Raw genomic sequence first — 19,684 nt, forward strand, 5'->3', positions numbered from 1 at the left:
CTAGCTAAAGATGACAACACACACACGTTGAATGACTAATACACAGAAGATTCTTTAGAAATGTTTATTGTTAAATGTTCAGGACGGAAGTCCGACAGTCAATTTCCAGCATAGGAATGCCCTATCCAGTCAGGTAAGCATTGCATATCATCTAAATAATGCTTGCATCAGGGTGCATTTACAGTCATTGCAAGTTCTTTAAAATGACACAAATGAAGATGTTTCGATACAGCTCAATATAAAGATGACTACAATAACATTAATGATATGTATGAAATTAGATGAGTTCCTTATAGTGTAAAATTATTATTTACCCATATCATGAGTTGGGTAGATGTCTTTACAGTCTTACTGGTGGGCAGCAGTGTGTGCAGGCTTTTGTTCCTGCCCAACACTAACACACTGATTCAGCTAAATGGACCACCATGAGCCTCATCAAGAACAGCAGAAACAGGTGTGTTAGTGCCGGGCTGGGTCAAAAGCCTGCGCAGCCTGTGGGGTCCAGGACCATGATTGAAGATCATTGATGTGGTCTGGGCAACTGGATGAATGTGACCTGCAGGGACAGTGTTGGTGAGGACTGGTCAATGTTGGTGAGGACCGGTCAGTGCATGTACCAGCCCGTACCATAAATCCCAGATTATCCCATTCAATAGTGATTCAAAATTAACACAGAGTATGTTTACATGCACAGTAAGAATTCGAAATTAAAACAGACTATAGCAGTTGGCAGACTATGCAGTAGTAATGCAAACACCTTACTCTGATGTTAAATCGGCGTAAGGTCAAAATCTAAGTAAGCATACGGTTTTCTGAGTAATCTTTCAAATTAGGACATGTAAACACCTTAATCTGTGTTCCAGCCGTGTATTTGATCAGCACGTGTGTTGGGCACCAGCTAAGCGAGCCTCCCACTTTAATGTGAGTGAAGTGAGTTTGAGTGTCTTAGGAGTGGTTTTCACATACAAACGTTATATGTCTGAACTCAGAATCAAATATGCTTCCCAAAACTAACACTGTGATAGAACATAGATATTTTAATTGCCGATTTTCTGCATTTATCAGAGTGCCATCAGGTAATCTGACTATACACAATAGTCGTTTTACTGTGTGCACGTAATCGTACTCACTGAAGGAAACACAGAACACATGTAGGTAGATACAGAAAACATCTTTCACAAAACCAGGAAAAAAATACATTTTGATTTCTTAGTTAAAACAAACACAGAGCGATGAAATAAATGAACCCATTTCCTTGTATACAGTATGTGGAAATAGCAGTATATGAATGATGGTCAATTTTAACACCTTGTATCGTATAATTGTATCAGAAATGTTATACTGTGTATTGAAACTGCTGCCTTTAAAATCATTTAAAAACCCTGACCTGTTCCACAACTATTTAAACAGCAATGGCCTCTTATGCTGCATGTTAGTGGAGGGTTTTTCTTCATAAACGTTGTTCTGGAGGCAGCTCTGCAGTCATAAAATCTGATTTTAAACGTCACCCTTACCCTCACCATAACCACACCGCTAAACCTAATGCCTAACCCTAAATGAAGTCCAAAAATGCTCATTCTTGTTTTCAGGAATTTTTACAATATAGACAATTTTGACATTGCAATCTGTCCTAAGGGGAAATCACTCGGGCCGTGTCTAGACTTGACAGTTCATGCAGCTTTTGTATTCTGATCAGGTCATGTGCCTACACTTAAATGTGTCTACCGTGTCCACAGTGTGTCCGGATTCCCTTTTTTTCACACCGTATTCGAATGACAGTATGCATTCTACAAACGGTGGTATAGGCAAAATATGATAATAACTACTGTAGCTAACTAGCTAGCTAACCTCTGTAGCTAGCCAGCAAGATAGTGAACAACACTAAAGGGATTGCAAACGGGATAACGCTAGCCAAACAAAAATGTTTTTCTAAATATTAGCTAGTTGGCTACCATTTGAGGCCAGAAAACACGTTCCTCTCACACTAAGAACGTATTCCCTCCAACGTTATAATGAAAAGGTGCCTCTCTGTCCCAAAACACACGTTTTCTGGGGATTTGGTGGAGGAGTGTTGCCCACTGTTTGCGCTTTCTGTAGCCTGATTGCGTCCAGACTGAGGAGAAATCCACACACAATGCATCCCTGACCACTTCAGATGTGAACACAATCAGACCACAAAGCGACTTTTGTGCGTCTAGACCCGTCTTTTCAATGCGATCTTCGTATTCTGACAGCAGAAGTTGCATGAAATTGTCAAGTGTAGACACAACCTCAGTTCTGCCTGCAGGACAAGATTCATAACAATAAAAGGCCAACCTGCTCTTACACTGGTCCCTGTAAAAGCCATGTGTATTATTCTCCAAATACTTAACATTAATTCTACTCATGACTCAATGAAAAGAATGAGTCCACTTTGACAGTCACACATTCCATTCATCTTCAAGAATTAAACTCCTTTTTTAAAATCAGTGGTCAATCATATTGCACTTCAATAGTAATACATTGAAAATGTGAGTCAGGAGAGAAATGGGTGGGAGGGAGTAGATGGGATGAGTGTTTTTCTACCTAGGGTTATACTGGAGAGGGCTTGTAGATCGTGGTACATAGGCAGTGGTTGGGATAAGAATGGGTTAGGGTGGACACTCGGGGTAATTATGTGCTCGAGTCTTCTGTAGTAAAGCCTACATAACACTGTCATAATAGTGACATTAACAGTTATGAGAGCTGATATCAAACTGACTTTACAATATTATGAGGGGGGGGGGGGGGGGGGGGGGGACATACACGACACTCCTGCTTGCCGTGTACTATTTTAACTAGGTAAGTGTCATAACAGCATCATGGCCCAGGGTTCCAGTGAACTGCCCTTCTTTAATTTCATTTCCTATTTCCCTCCTCTCCACTTATCTTTCCCCCTTTTCTTTCCCCCTTTTCTCTATCATCCTACTCCTTTCTCTCTCTCTCTCTTCTCCTCCTCCTCTATCCCTCACCTCTATCCCTCACTCTCCTCCTTTAAATACACATCCTACGGACCCCACACTCACAGCAGAACTTGGCCCAGTCTACAGGGTACTGTGTTCCACACTCGTGGCAGAACTTTGTCATCATTCCCCCATTATCCACGTTTTCACTTTTGCCATCGCTCCTGAAGTGGAGAAAGACAGGGAAGGGGAAAAAAGTAGAGAGTGAGATATAAAACACACACACAAAGAAAGAGGGGGTGAGAGAGAGTGGGGAAAGAGCGAGGTAGGAAATTAATGCATTAGTAATGACATCATTACATCTGACGTCAGTGAGAGAGAGAAAGAGAGAGAGAGCAGAAGGGTGTTTGAGTTGAGTCATCCGCTAAAGCGACTAGAAGACATATTGAGTATGATGTCACCATGTAAATATGGACAGCAGGACAACACTATAGGTGAATCTTAATTGCATACTCCTTGCGTCCTCTCTCCTTGCCTCCTTCTCAAAACCCACTGGAGGAGAAGGTCAGAGGGGAAGGTCCTTTGAGCGATACCAACACCAACCACAAGAGGACAGTGTTTATTGTCTGGACTTCTATTTTGTCTAACACTTCAACTACAAGTAAAGCATCACATACAATCTCCCAGTCACACTCATACAGGCCTTTTCCTACCTGGAGTTGTATTTGTCTGTGTTGTAGGCTTTCCTGTTGTTGAGTCCCCCTGCTGTCTGAGAGATTTTCACAGAGCCATAGGAACCTACTGCACGGGGCTTACCTCCAACACTGGGAGAAGGAGAGGAGGAAGAAGAAGAGGAGAAAGAAGGGAAGAGTTTTTACTGGTGGTCTTAAACGTACAGTGGGGCAAAAAAGTATTTAGTCAGCCACCAATTGTGCAAGTTCATGAGGCACAAGCACTTCGTCCAGACAAAAACTCGAAAAGTTCCGTTACAGGTCATAGAAACAAGTCAAACGATGTATGGAATCAATCTTTAGGATGTTTTTAACATAAATCATCAATAGACTGTGTATTCGGTAGGCCAAGCTTTGAAAAACTACAAACCTCAGATCTCCCACTTCCTGGTTGGATTTTTCTCAGGTTTTTGCCTGCCATATGAGTTCTGTTATACTCACAGACATCATTCAAACTGTTTTAGAAATTGAGCATGGTGTGTATGTGTGTTAGTGTTGTCAGCATGGTGTGTGTGTGTACTAACCCTGAAGGTGGACTAGTGAGGCCAGAAGTGGCGTTGCGGTTAGGAGAGTAACCAGACGGAGCGCTCCTCACTGATCCTGCAGAGGGAACCTTACTGGATGAAATCCCTATAGGGACAAGAGGAGAGGTGTAGACTTAAAAACATCTCAGTCCTATCTCTCCAGCAAAATGGCTTAAATTCAATGACATTGTATCTGAATGGCCGATGTGCCCAGCCCAAGAGGCTTTGTTGATTCAGCTTCAGTCAGTGTGGCCTAGCACAGAAGAGACAGGGTCTACTTGGAGTTGTCCTCTGTAAGACAGAGGGACAGTGTTCTTAAAGAGACTGAGCAGAAATAGAGACAAGCATGTGAAATAACCCCTGGTTTACACCAATATCTGCACCATCATCTGACTTGAGACACCGTGTGTGAGTTACCGGAGGGCTGGCCCAGGACAGATCTCTGGGGTAAACGGGAGGAAGAGGGCACAGCGGACACAGCAAGAGAGTTAGCCTTCTTCACAGGAGCAGGAGGCTTGAACTGTGGAGTGCGCACACACACACACACACACACACACACACACACACACACACACACAGACACAGACACACACACAGACACACACACAGACACACACACAGACACACACACACTTTTGTTTTATGCTATGCAACACTCACTGCGCACTTTACTGTCAGTGTATGGCTCACACACTTAAAGAAACGTTAAACAAACACACACACATCAGTGCTGTCCTACCTGTGTGCGTGCAGGTGTTTTCTTGGCGTCCACAACCCCGGGTACCTTGGCCTTATTCTGCATGCGAGCGTGCTGCTCCTTACAGAATTTCATGTGTCTGTCTGCTGCATTCTCACTGAACCGCCGCTCGCAGAATGGACACTGGATATAATCTGGAACAACACAATCACTGGATATAATCTGGAACACAATAACTGGATACAATCTGGAACAACACAACCACGGGATACAATCTGGAACAACACAACCACTGGATACAATCTGGAACAACACAACCACGGGATACAATCTGGAACAACACAACCACGGGATACAATCTGGAACAACACAACCACGGGATACAATCTGGAACAACACAACCACGGGATACAATCTGGAACAACACAACCACGGGATACAATCTGGAACAACACAACCACGGGATACAATCTGGAACAACACAATCATTGGATATAATCTGGAACAACACAATCACTGGATATAATCTGGAACACAGCCACGGGATACAATCTGGAACAAACAAAATAACACAACCACCGGATACAATCTGGAACAACACAGTCACCGGATATAATCTGGAACAAACACAATAACACAGTCACCGGATATAATCTGGAACAAACACAATAACACAGTCACCGGATTTAATCTGGAACAAACACAATAACACAGTCACCGGATATAATCTGGAACAAACACAATAACACAGTCACCGGATATAATCTGGAACAAACACAATAACACAGTCACCGGATATAATCTGGAACAAACACAATAACACAGTCACCGGATATAATCTGGAACAAACACAATAACACAGTCACCGGATATAATCTGGAACAAACACAATAACACAGTCACCGGATATAATCTGGAACCACATGAAGATATTATGTATTTGTGTCATGGCGTGAATAGTACGAATGTGTCACTACCAAAGTCTAATGGTTTTAAATGACTGTTTTGTATTGTCTGGAAACTCACTTGTAGAATTCGCTTGCAGTAGGTCTCTTAAGAAAGAGAAGTCATGCAAGGTTATTAAACAGAGGTGCCTAGTTATTTTTATTTTGTTGATTTCAGGTAACGTGCAACCTAACCCTGGCCCTGATATACAATGTCTCCTAACCCCCTCTGATTTTAAATCAAGATCTGGTTTTGGTATTTTCCATTTAAATGTACGCAGCCTGTTGTCACAAATTGATGGGGTTAGGATTTGGGCTAAATCAACTGATGCTGATGTAATTGTGTTTTCTGAAACCTGGCTCAGCAAGTCTGTTTTTGATAAGGATATTTGTATAAGTGGTTACAATGTTTACCGCAATGATCAAGTTAAGAAAGGTGGGGGTGTGGCTATATATGTAAAAACTTTAAAAATATATATTTCACACACCTTATGTCTAAACTTCTTTACAGTGAAATTATCTTGATTGGTGATCTCAACTGGTGTTGGTTAAAGCCGGTGTCTTATGATTTAAAAATGTTTTGTAATTCTATGAATCTTACCCAGTTGATTAACTCACCCACACTCGCCCAAATCTTAAATGCCCAGATAAATCTACCCGGATTGATTTGATATTGACAAATGTTCCACATAAATATTCTGAGGTTGGTGTTTTTTGTAATGATTTAAGTGACCATTGTGCTGTTGTTGCTGTTAGAAATACTAAGGTTCCTAAGACAAACCCACGTTTTATTCGTAAGAGAAATTTGAAGTGTTTTAATGAGCAGGCTTTCTTTCATGATGTGTTTTATTTTGACTGGAGCAAGATTGAGCTTATTCCTGATGTGGAAACTGCCTGGAAATTCTTTCATGATGGTTTTTCTCAAATAGTAAACAAACATGCCCCATTCCGCCGGTTCAGGGTTAAAGGGCGGGATAATCCATGGTTTTCTTCTGAGCTGTCTTGTATTATTCACGACCGGAATCTAGCCTGGGCTAAAGCAAGGAAATCATGTTCTGATGCTGATTGGCTTATTTTTAGACAGTTACGAAACAAGTGTTATTTTCTTCTCAGGAAGACCAAGTCTGAATATTTTATGTCTGTTTTAATAAACAGATTGCTTTTTTTGTTTGATATCAAGCCCTCAATTGGCTGCCCTTACCCGAGGCTACTAAGGCTGGTTCAACAGCAATGCGTTGTGTTTTTTAGCCTGATAGCCTGAATGACCCTAGAAAGTTTTGGAAGGCTATTAAGTCTATGTCTGGTAACAGTAATGTTAATCAATTACCGTCATGTGTTTTGAAGGACTCTGTTGCTATATATGACAAAACTGAAATGCTGAATTGTTTCAATGAGCACTTTGTATCATCTGGTAGGCTGTTTGATTCAGTGTCCTCTGTCTCTGTACAACCCTGTGTGGATGAACCAGTGAGAGCTGGTCAAACTTTGAGCTTTTTGCCATTCTCAGTGCAGGTGGTACATATTGCCCTGAAATCCTTAGATCAGAGAAAGCCTGCAGGTCCTGATCTTTTGGATCCCTGCTTTTTAAATCTGGCAGCTGATTTCATAGCTAACCCTAACCCTGGAATGTAATGAAATTCCCAAAATCTGGAAATCAGCATTTGTCCTACCACTTTTAAAAGGGGGAGATCTAACTATTTTAAATAATTATAGGCCAAACTCAAAGCCGTCACCCCTGGTGAAAATACTTGAAACCCTTGTAAGTGAACAGCTAAAAGAGTTTTTATTTACTAACTCTATTTTATCAATGTACCAATCGGACTTCAGGAAGAAGCATAGCACAATTACAGCAGCGATGAAGGTTTTAAATGATATCACTGAAGCCATTGACAAAAAACAGCACTGTGTCTCACTTTTTATTGATCTCTATAAGGCTTTTGATATAGTTGATCATGCTATACTAAGGCAGATATTGTCGAGTATAGGTCTTTCAGAGCATGCAGTTGCATGGTTTGCTAACTATCTGTCTGATAGAACTCAGTGCACTCAATTTGATGGGCTTATGTCTGTTAATTTGTCTGTCTTTAATGGTGTGCCCCAAGGCTCTGTATTTGGTCCTCTCTTATTCACTATTTATATAAATGATTTAGACAAAAATGTCCAAAATGCGCAACTTCATTTTTATGCTGATGATACTGTTATTTACTGTTGTGCCTCGTCTCTTACAAAAGCTTTCCAGAACTTGCAAACTGCTTTTATTACTGTTCAACATACCTTGTGTCAATTGAAGCTTATCCTCAATACTGACAAAACTAAACTAATGGTGTTTTCTAAAGAAAGAAATAGACCTCTGAACCTTTCACCTATTACTATCCGTCAGGGCAAGGAGATTGAGGTTGTAACCTCATAAATATCTTGGAATGTTAATTGATGATGGCCTCTCTTTTAAATTGCATATTCAACAACTTACAAAAAATGTAAGCTGCAATTGGGATTTTATTTTAGGAATAAGGCCTGTTTTCCTTTTGAAGCCAGAAGGAGGCTAGTATGCCTTTACTAGACTATGGGGAGATTTTATTTTTGAATGCTTCCGCTCAGTGTTTGAGATCAATTGACACTCTTTACCACGGCACTTTGAGATTTATTTTAAACTGCAAAACCCTTACACACCACTGCACTTTGTATACCAGGGTTGGCTGGCCTTCTCTAGTCACTTGTAGACTCAGTCACTGGTATACTTTTATTTACAAAGCCATTTTGGGTTTACTACCTTTTTATTTGGGCATTTTTATTTTTCAGAAATGCGGTGGGTACTCGCTTCGTTCGCTGGACTTTATCCTGCTAACTGTTCTAAATTTCAGAACTGAATTTGGTAAAAAAAAAAAAAAGGGCTTTTATGTACTCTGCGTCATCGTCTTGGAACGCCTTACAAAATACTTTTAAACTGGAAGAACTTGTCCCGATTGGTATTTTTAAATCACGGATGAATGACCTTGAGACTGATTCCCTGACCTGTCAATGTTTTTAATTTTCTGTTTTGGATTTTGTTATACTCTTGTGAATTCTATGGTTTTTACTAGATTACTTGTAGTTTTTCATGTTGTTTGTCTGTCATTTTTGTAATGACTTGGTGCTGCCTATCTTGGCCAGGATGCTCTTGAAAAAGAGATTTTAAAACTCAATGAGCCCTTCCTGGTTAAATAAAGGTAAAAAATATATGTTGTTCAGTGACCTCAATCTCCAATTTTATGTTTCAGACAGGTAATCTCTAAACAAAAAATGACCTGCGTAAAGTTGTTGTTACCTGGGTCGTACTGAGGGGGGAGTAAGGGTGTTTTGTTACCTGGGTAAGGGTGTTGTTACCTGGGTCGTACTGAGGGGGGAGTAAGGGTGTTTTGTTACCTAGTTAAGGGTGTTGTTACCTGGGTCGTACTGAGGGGGGAGTAAGGGTGTTTTGTTACCTGGGTAAGGGTGTTGTTACCTGGGTCGTACTGAGGGGGGAGTAAGGGTGTTTTGTTACCTGGGTAAGGGTGTTGTTACCTGGGTCGTACTGAGGGGGTAGTAAGGGTGTTTTGTTACCTGGTTAAGGGTGTTGTTACCTGGGTCGTACTGAGGGGGGAGTAAGGGTGTTTTGTTACCTGGGTAAGGGTGTTGTTACCTGGGTCATAGGAGGGGGCTAGAGGAGGGGGTAAGGATATTGTTACCTGGGTCGTACTGAGGGGGGAGTAAGGGTGTTTTGTTACCTGGGTAAGGGTGTTGTTACCAGGGTCATAGAAGGGGGCTAGAGGAGGGGGTAAGGATATTGTTACCTGGGTCGTAGGACGGGGTAAGGATTTTGTTACCTGGGTTGTAAGAGGGGGGTGGAGGAGGGGGTAAGGGTGTTGTTACCTGGGTCGTACTGAGGGGGGAGTAAGGGTGTTTTGTTACCTGGGTAAGGGTGTTGTTACCTGGGTCGTACTGAGGGGGTAGTAAGGGTGTTTTGTTACCTGGTTAAGGGTGTTGTTACCTGGGTCGTACTGAGGGGGGAGTAAGGGTGTTTTGTTACCTGGGTAAGGGTGTTGTTACCTGGGTCGTACTGGGGGGGGAGTAAGGGTGTTTTGTTACCTGGGTAAGGGTGTTGTTACCTGGGTCATAGGAGGGGGCTAGAGGAGGGGGTAAGGATATTGTTACCTGGGTCGTAGGACGGGGTAAGGATTTTGTTACCTGGGTTGTAAGAGGGGGGTGGAGGAGGGGGTAAGGGTGTTGTTACCTGGGTCGTAGGAGGGTGGTGGAGGAGGGGGTAAGGGTCCCCCATCCTTCATGACCTGAGTGATGCCCTTGGCAGCTCTGATGGTGGCAATGAAGTCCTCGTGTTTCCTGCGCCAGTTAGACTGCTTCTTAGGAGGCTCCGGCTGGAACAAACGAACACACACACACACACACACACACTTCAGTAACCCATCCGCCTGGAATGATGAAGGGAAACTGGATCCAAAGTGGTGCCTTTTAATGACTTTAGAATAGAGAAAGAAACCTCACAGCAACATCTCTCACTTGCTTCTAATACCTTATTCACACAGGATTTACGGTATGTTACCTGCTTGTTTTTTTATAATGCTTATATGCTACCCTTTCAAACAGTCCCATTCTTATCACATTATTGCTGGCATAAGCCTTTTATATCTCCTGTGCGCATGCCGACACCTGTGACGAGTGGGAGTAGGGGTGTGGGAGTGTGGCTGGCCTATTTTAATAAGTCCACTGAATATAAACCATCACAAATAAATGCATTATTCATTTGTTTAGGCAGGTCCTAAGAGACTAATATAATGGCATATTTTGAGTTGAATTATGTTACTGGTCTGTACTGTCCATAGGCTGCTACATGGCTGTGCCATGCAAATTAAATCAATAGTACATGATTTTGTTCATTAAAACAGACAAAAAAACACATACATTCCCTGCCCTGACCACAGTCAACGCACATATATTTTATATACTGAACTATACAAAACACAACATGTAAAGTGTTGGTCCCATGTTTCGAGCTGAAATAGAAGATCTCAGAAATGTTCCATACGCACAAAAAAGTGTACTACTTTCAAATTTTGTGCACAAATTTGTTTACATTCCTGTTAGGGAGATTTCTCTATTGCCAAGATAATCCATCCACCTGACAGGTGTGGTATATCAAGAAGCTGATTAAACAGCATGATCATTACACAGGTGCACCTTGTGCTGGAGACAATAAAAAGGCCACTGTAAAATGTGCAGTTTTGTTAAACAACACAATGCCACAGATGTCTCAAGTTTTGAAGGAGTGTGCAATTGGCATGCTGACTGCATGACTATCCACCAGAGCTGTTGCCCAAGAATGTTAATTTCTCTACCATAAACCACTTCCAACGTATTTTAGAGAATTTGGCAGTACATCCAACCGGCCTAACAACCGCAGACCACGTGTAACCATGCCAGCCCTCCACATCCGGCTTCTTCACCTGCGGGATCGTCTTGAGACCAGCCACTGGCACGCTGGAGAAGTGTCCCGGTTTTAACTGTACCGGGCAGATGGCAGACAGCGTGTACGGTGTTGTGTGGGCAAACACAATTGCATTTTATCGATGGCAATTTGAATGCACAGAGATACTGTGATGAGATCCTGTGGACAATTGTTGTGCCATTCATCCGCCATCACCTCATGTTTCAGCATGATAACACAATTCTTGAAAGTTGAAAAAGTCCCAGTTCTTCCATGACCTGCATACTCACCAGACATGTCACCCATTGAGCATGTGTGGGACGCTCTGGATTGACATGTGTGACAGCATGTTCCAGTTCCCAACAATATCCAGCAACTTCACACAGCCATTGAAGAGGAGTGGGACAACATTCCACAGGCCACAATCAACTCTATACGAAGGAGATACGTCACATGAGGGAAATGGTGGTCAAACTAGATACGGACTGGTTTTCTGAGCCACGCCAAGGTACAGTGCCTTGCGAAAGTATTCGGCCCCCTTGAACTTTGCGACCTTTTGCCACATTTCAGGCTTCAAACATAAAGATATAAAACTGTATTTTTTTGTGAAGAATCAACAACAAGTGGGACACAATCATGAAGTGGAACGACATTTATTGGATATTTCAAACTTTTTTAACAAATCAAAAACTGAAAAATTGGGCGTGCAAAATTATTCAGCCCCTTTACTTTCAGTGCAGCAAACTCTCTCCAGAAGTTCAGTGAGGATCTCTGAATGATCCAATGTTGACCTAAATGACTAATGATGATAAATACAATCCACCTGTGTGTAATCAAGTCTCCGTATAAATGCACCTGCACTGTGATAGTCTCAGAGGTCCGTTAAAAGCGCAGAGAGCATCATGAAGAACAAGGAACACACCAGGCAGGTCCGAGATACTGTTGTGAAGAAGTTTAAAGCCGGATTTGGATACAAAAAGATTTCCCAAGCTTTAAACATCCCAATGAGCACTGTGCAAGCGATAATATTGAAATGGAAGGAGTATCAGACCACTGCAAATCTACCAAGACCTGGCCGTCCCTCTAAACTTTCAGCTCATACAAGGAGAAGACTGATCAGAGATGCAGCCAAGAGGCCCATGATCACTCTGGATGAACTGCAGAGATCTACAGCTGAGGTGGGAGACTCTGTCCATAGGACAACAATCAGTCGTATATTGCACAAATCTGGCCTTTATGGAAGAGTGGCAAGAAGAAAGCCATTTCTTAAAGATATCCATAAAAAGTGTAGTTTAAAGTTTGCCACAAGCCGCCTGGGAGACACACCAAACATGTGGAAGAAGGTGCTCTGGTCAGATGAAACCAAAATTGAACTTTTTGGCAACAATGCAAAACGTTATGTTTGGCGAAAAAGCAACACAGCTGAACACACCATCCCCACTGTCAAACATGGTGGTGGCAGCATCATGGTTTGGGCCTGCTATTCTTCAGCATGGACAGGGAAGATGGTTAAAATTGATGGGAAGATGGATGGAGCCAAATACAGGACCATTCTGGAAGAAAACCTGATGGAGTCTGCAAAAGACCTGAGACTGGGACGGAGATTTGTCTTCCAACAAGACAATGATCCAAAACATAAAGCAAAATCTACATTGGAATGGTTCAAAAATAAACATATCCAGGTGTTAGAATGGCCAAGTCAAAGTCCAGACCTGAATCCAATCGAGAATCTGTGGAAAGAACTGAAAACTGCTGTTCACAAATGCTCTCCATCCAACCTCACTGAGCTCGAGCTGTTTTGCAAGGAGGAATGGGAAAAAATGTCAGTCTCTCGATGTGCAAAACTGATAGAGACATACCCCAAGCGACTTACAGCTCTAATCGCAGCAAAAGGTGGCGCTACAAAGTATTAACTTAAGGGGGCTGAATAATTTTGCACGCCCAATTTTTCAGTTTTTGATTTGTTAAAAAAGTTTGAAATATCCAATAAATGTCGTTCCACTTCATGATTGTGTCCCACTTGTTGTTGATTCTTCACAAAAAAATACAGTTTTATATCTTTATGTTTGAAGCTTGAAATGTGGCAAAAGGTCGCAAAGTTCAAGGGGGCCGAATACTTTCGCAAGGCACTGTATCTGTGACCAACAATTGACTGATTTCCTTATATGAACTGTAACTCAGTAAAATCGTAGAAATTGTTGCACGGTGCATTTATATTTTTGTTCAGTGTAGTAAGACTATAACTAATAATATAAATAACAATAACTTGTGTCACTGGAATATGTGGAACTGCTGTCATATAACAAACAAGGGATATGCCCCCATTTTATTTGAGTTTGTATGTGCTTTAGAAGCCTTTGAATGTGCTCTTTCAGCAAGAAATACAACATCTGACCTTGATGAACATTTTGTTCCATGTTTCCTACCCTCACTCTGCTTTGTTAGATCTCATGCACATTGCCTGCTAGCAAACATCCCTGCCAACTGATTTTGTTTATAGTAGCAGCAGACAGTTATCTAAACAGGATTAATTGTAGCAAAACATGCTCAACATAAATGTCCAACAAGATATTGCAGCCTATAGCTTTTGTGACTCCAGGAGCCGGTTAAAAATAAATAAATTGGGGGATCAGAATGAGCTGGATTCTGTAATCCTCTTTTTTTCTATCCAGGATCAGATCGATCTGACTGTTTGTGCCAGTTTTTCGAAAAATTATTGGATATAAATCATTTGTATCAGATACCACAATATCAAGAAAAAAGAATACAGATTTTCAGTGCATTGAACAGGCCTACACCTCGCCATCTACTGGACAGGTTGAGGTACTACTTATCCACTGTCATAGGGAAACATGAGTAAACTACATGAATAAAAGGTACCTTGATTAAAAATTATAGAGCCTGCATATCACTTATAAATAAGTAGATGCATTTATTTGACAGTTCTCAATATAACAACATACCTATACTGCAGTCAATTTAACATAAAGAACTTTTGGTTTTCAGATGTAAGAAAACCATTTTTACTTTCTCACCTTTCTTGGTTGTAGAGCCTTTCACCTTTCTAAACACACCCTGAATCCACCCTTCCAGTGGGATAAAGCTAATCCAGATTGTGGGGATTCAAAAAAAACTATCCTAATCACTACCTTTGAGATTTGAAAAACACAAAAACTACACACAAAAGGTAAAATTGGATTACTAAATCTTTATCCCTATGAGGAAACAAATGTTCCAGTTTTGAAAAACTTAATGCTAACATTTAATCCTATCCGATTTGCCAAAAACCAATAAGATACCTTTAAAAAAAACTGGCACATGATGAACTACATGACGATAGCCAAGACAAAATAGCTTGCATGTCACTTGTAAGCTAATTTATTTGCATAACTTTTAATATAACACTTCCAATATTTTTTGACTAAATTTGCCATCTCACCAGAAGTCTTCATCATCTGAAAACGCAACCCCAGCATCTTTCAAGCGTGCTTGAAATAAGAAATGCACAGTTGTCTCTTTTTGTTGGAGCACTATCAACTTGATCTGTTCTTCAGCAAGAAAAGTCAGCTTTTCTGCCCTCTCCGTTTCCTGCTTTACAAGATTTCTATAGGCATCATCATTGGTGTCTTTCTCAAGATGCCTTCTGTCCTAATCACTACCCTTTAAGTGTAGAAAAACGCAAAAACAACATTTAATCCTGATTAAAAGGTGAGATTGGATTACCAAATCCTTATCCCTAGCCATAAGATCAGAATCTAATTTTTCCGTTATGAAAAACACAATTCTAACATGTAATCCTATCTAATTGGGGAAATCCTAGCAGATTCCTTTTGAAAAACTGGGAGAAAACCCAGGAGAAAAGGAATAGAGGAGAGGCTTGTGTAATTGCGAAAGGGCTCATCTGGAAAAAAAGGCTATGTGTAGCTGAAGAAGCTCATTCATATTAACCCATCATTCGTTGGCTAAATATTAGGCCTAATACTGCAGTAAATGTATCATCACCAGCCAATGTGATCACACCATCACATGCTTTCTCTCCTTTCAAACTCCCCACCTATTAGGCTATTTTGTCTGAAGACAGATTGCCTACTAGTGATCAGTAGTTAGTTATAAAGATATGCATATTTTTAACCCATAACTTATTAGCTAAATATAAGGGTGTTTAAACATTTACCTGTCAAAGTCAAGTAAAAGGATGAAATGGCATATGCTGTGTGTTCCCCGGGCTGAATGTCAAAGCATGTGTGACAATAGACAAGTACAGCTCAGAGCAACATTATTTAAATGGGGAGAATTAATGCATTACAAGCACTTCTGTGAAGCTTTGTGATTGACAAGGATAAGTTTGATGTCGGACAACAGAATTGTCATTACTTAATGCGTGCCAAAGCTGGTGAAATACCAGAATCGAAGCAGACCAAACTCTTTGGTCATTTAAAAAATGTGCTGTATGTAGAATATTGTTTGCTATAGCTTGGAAAATAAATAAACGTGACTTTGAATGACAACATAATGTTTAGGGCTGTTTTCCTACAGAAGTTAAATAAGCTTTGTGTTTTGTTTCCTTGCCACGATACTAACGAGTATCGTGATACTGGTATCATCCAGGCCCTAATGTAAAGCCCTCTATACCGGTGCTTTAGGTCTTCACGGGATCTGAGACTGACCACTAGTGACAGAAGTGGTTCAGCGTCATACCACTTCACGGTTGTCCACATGACAATCCCAGTGACCTCATATCAGCCCTATCTGGTTACAGCTTAGATCAGATGCTTGTTTCCCTCATCTGTGATTAAACTGTGTTTTATACAGAGTACACTGCAAGTGCACGTCCAATACGTGTAATCTCCATTTAAGTGCAGTGCAATTCACCAGTCCCAACTCAAAGGGATTATTTATCCTCCAGATATCTGCATGCTCTAGTTTAGTGCACTAATTTAGGACAGTCCCAAGCCATTGCATTTACCATGATGTTTAAGTGCCGAAAGAATACATATTTTCAAGCCCTGGAGAATAGTGCCATTAGTGTCTATTAGAATCCTAAATAGAAATGAATGTTATAAAGTACGTACCAAACTAACCACAGTATATACCTGGGATTTGGTTTATCCCATGAAAACGACACTACTGGAGAACACACCTAGGTTCCCTCCCAAAAGTAGTGCACTATATAGGAAATAGAGTACCATTTAGGACACACAATCGCCAATTGTTATTCTGGTAGCCAGCAGGGAGGGAACAGCTGTTCAGGACATAATACAGTGTTGTTTTCCTTTTCCGTTCCCATTAAAATGCATGTCAGGCAGCGTGGCTAGCTGTCAGAAGCAGTAGAGTATAGGACGGAGCCTAAGCATCTAGCTACTCCTCTTAAATCAGACTACTGTTATCACCTAGATTTAGACTACACAACCAGCAATAATAGTTCAATAGAGTTGAGCTGAAGCACATACAGACAGATATGGGACCAGTCTAGGAGTGTATAGATCTGGTTGGATGGCCAAAGCACATACAGACAGATATGGGACCAGTCTAGGAGTGTATAGCTCTGGTTTGGATTCCCCAAGCACATACAGACAGATATGGGTCAAGTCTAGGAGTTTATAGCTCTGGTTTGGATGGCCCAAGCACATACAGCTTAGTTCTGAATGCAGGGGAGCTTTTAGTATTTATTACCTTTCTAGTTTAGAAAATGAATTGTATGAAAACAAGATCATTTAAAAACTGTCTGTTAAAGAATAGGGAAAGAGTGGAAGGGGATTAGTGCATGCAGTTGTTAAATGACAGTATTGGATTGGTCGATATTCTGACCAGACTACTGACCAGCCTACTGTTTCAAATAGAGCTTCTGACAAAATAGAGCAAGTTACAGTGCAAAAGGATCAATACATTTTTGAATACCTTATACACACAGCAATGTTGTGTTACAACAACACACAAACGTAAAATAAAGACTATTCAACTTACTTTCACAGTCTTAGCAGTGGTGGTAGAAGTGTGTGACTGAAATACATAAGTGGTTTAAGGTGTATAACAAATGATCAGGAAACAGAAATGTTGATGGTCACAGCTAGCTAACAAATGTGGACTTGTTTCACAGTAGAGTGGATCCTTGTCTTAAACCCATCACTAGGTCCCTTCAACAGCCTCTTTCACTGTGGTCTGAGGCACGTTTTGGCATGTCTGTGGCCTAACAGTTATTGGAGCTGTGTGTGTGTGTGTGTGTGTGTGTGTGTGTGTGTGTGTGTGTGTGTGTGTGTGTGTGTGTTTGCGTGTGAGTGTTGTTATGTTGTCTCACCTTAGATTTGATAGGTTTGATAGTGGAGATCTCAGTTCCCTCAGCTCTCTGCCTGCCAGAGTCAAACACCTTCCTCTTCTTAGCTGCTGCTTTCTGACAGATTGGGGTATGTTTCTTCTACAGGGCGAGAAGGAAAGTGACAGGGAGGTTTAAACCTCAAAATACACGTACATGCTATAGTGTGTGTGTGTGTGTGTGTGTGTGTGTGTGTCTTACCAGGACTTTAGTGAAGAAGCTCCTTCCACAGATTTTACAGGGGATCAGCTCTTCATTGGAGGGCGGAGCCTCTTCCACATCTGTACAGAAGTGAATGGATGCAGAGCTGTCTGTCATACAGTAGCCTTGGCTAGGATACACCACCAGGGCATAAGAGTACTTGACAGAAATATGCTTAGGCCTAATGGGTAACAGAATATATGGCAAGCAGGAATATAGCAACGCTATTTGTTTGTTTGTGTGAAATGTATTGTAATGAAACAGCAGGGAGCAGGCCTCGACCTTCGAGCCTGAGGTCCGGCGCGCTATCGACTGTGCCGCAAAAGCATGCACGTGCGGCAGAGTCGATTTCCGCGATTATAAACCCAGGGTCGTTGCAGTATTTTACCAAATTCTGTTCTATTTTAAATGATCAGGTAGGCACCCAGGCAGCCTGAAACATAACAGCATTTGACATAAATATGAAGCGAGAGGTGCCAGGTTTAAGCAAAATGTATTCAAGTAACAAACACTATTATGCACTGGTTCAAAATAGCATCAATAATTGCATAAAATAGTAGCGTTAGACAATAAGTCAGAATGGCTAAGTAATATAAATGCTTCATTCTAGCAATGCATCAAGGCTGTTGGTGATGGTTTCAGTGGCTTTACTGTCTGAGAAGCATTTTAGATGTAGCTAGCTAGGTTGTGCCATGCCCGTTTTTAGGCTATTGTTTAGGCTATGATATCAAATAAATATTGATCTAGGCTATTCTATCAATATTAGCTAGCCGGTTAGCATGAGGCTGCCAAGCCTGCCATTCCAAGCAAACAACATGTCCTTTCTTCAAGCGTTGTGGCCTATGAAAGGCTATCAAATAGCTTTAGAGCTATCAAATAGTAATCAGCTATTCAACTATTAAAAACAAGGTAAAAGCATGCATTACGAACAATCAGTGCTACCAATACTGGGATAACGCCCTAACCATAGCGTCATACTCCGCCCTGTTTTGGCCAGACACCGCAAAGAAAGAGGTCGGTAAACGACAATAGTGCAGTTCTGCGGCACTGAAAAATCCCCGAAAATCAACACACCAAAATAAGAAATCGCATTGAAAACCTAGGATTTATTCAACAGTAAAATAGATAACTGTTTATCTCCTCAATTTATTATTTACTTAACGTCTTACCTTCAAAGTCCTCCATCTCTCTTGTCTGTGTCGGTCGCTGATGCTGCTGTAGCAACTAACTTGTCTAGGAGACGGCACCACATCCCAACATCCGAGGATATCATTGGCCATTCCTTTGCTGTTAGCAAGACAGGAACGGGTGCATTGTTTATTTTGAACGGCAGGTGGGGCGTGGGAGGCGACCCTTTCCCTCAGTCTCTGTCTCTGTCTCTGTCTCTGTCTCTGTCTCTGTCTCTGTCTCTGTCTCTGTCTCTGTCTCTGTCTCTGTCTCTGTCTCTGTCTCTCTCAATTCAATTCAATTCAAGGGCTTTATTGGCATGGGAAACATGTGTTAACATTGCCAAAGCAAGTGAGGTAGATAATATATAAAGTGAATATATAAAGTGAAAAACAATAAAAAATTAACAGTAAACATTACACATACAGAAGTTTCAAAACAATAAAGACATTACAAATGTCATATTATATATATACAGTGTTTTAACAATGTACAAATGGTTAAAGGACACAAGATAAAATAAATAAGCATAAATATGGGTTGTATTTACAATGGTGTTTGTTCTTCACTGGTTGCCCTTTTCTCGTGGCAACAGGTCACAAATCTTGCAGCTGTGATGGTACACTGTGAAATTTCACCCAGTCTGTCTCTGTCTCTCTCTCTCTAAGTTTCACGTTTTAATGTCACGTGCACAAGTACAATGAGTAAAATTCACCCAATGGGAAGAAAGC

The 19,684-nt window shown here is 41.1% G+C and overlaps 1 protein-coding gene across 4 annotated transcripts; it reads right to left on the reverse strand.

The window, feature by feature from the left end:
* Positions 1 to 50: 50 nt before the first annotated feature.
* On the reverse strand, positions 51 to 19,046 carry LOC139420326 (zinc finger, C2HC-type containing 1A). 4 transcript variants are annotated; one of them, XM_071170303.1, is made up of 11 exons: positions 18,956 to 19,044; positions 17,787 to 17,866; positions 17,571 to 17,687; positions 17,240 to 17,275; positions 10,067 to 10,208; positions 4,916 to 5,067; positions 4,594 to 4,696; positions 4,177 to 4,282; positions 3,635 to 3,745; positions 3,045 to 3,145; positions 196 to 556 (listed from the first exon to the last, which is right to left on the reverse strand). In XM_071170303.1, the coding sequence occupies exons 1-11, from the start codon at positions 18,969 to 18,971 to the stop codon at positions 408 to 410; spliced, it is 1,113 nt and encodes a 370-aa protein (XP_071026404.1). In that variant the 5' UTR covers positions 18,972 to 19,044; the 3' UTR covers positions 196 to 407. The 4 variants fall into 4 exon arrangements, with proteins under 4 accessions (XP_071026406.1, XP_071026404.1, XP_071026407.1 ...); XM_071170305.1 differs by lacking the exon at positions 17,240 to 17,275 and having other exon boundaries at positions 51 to 556; positions 18,956 to 19,046; XM_071170306.1 differs by lacking the exon at positions 196 to 556 and having other exon boundaries at positions 2,789 to 3,145.
* Positions 19,047 to 19,684: the final 638 nt, after the last annotated feature.

This window comes from Oncorhynchus clarkii, chromosome 11 (assembly GCF_045791955.1).
Source record: "Oncorhynchus clarkii lewisi isolate Uvic-CL-2024 chromosome 11, UVic_Ocla_1.0, whole genome shotgun sequence".
In the NCBI taxonomy this organism is placed as follows: Eukaryota; Metazoa; Chordata; class Actinopteri; order Salmoniformes; family Salmonidae; genus Oncorhynchus; species Oncorhynchus clarkii.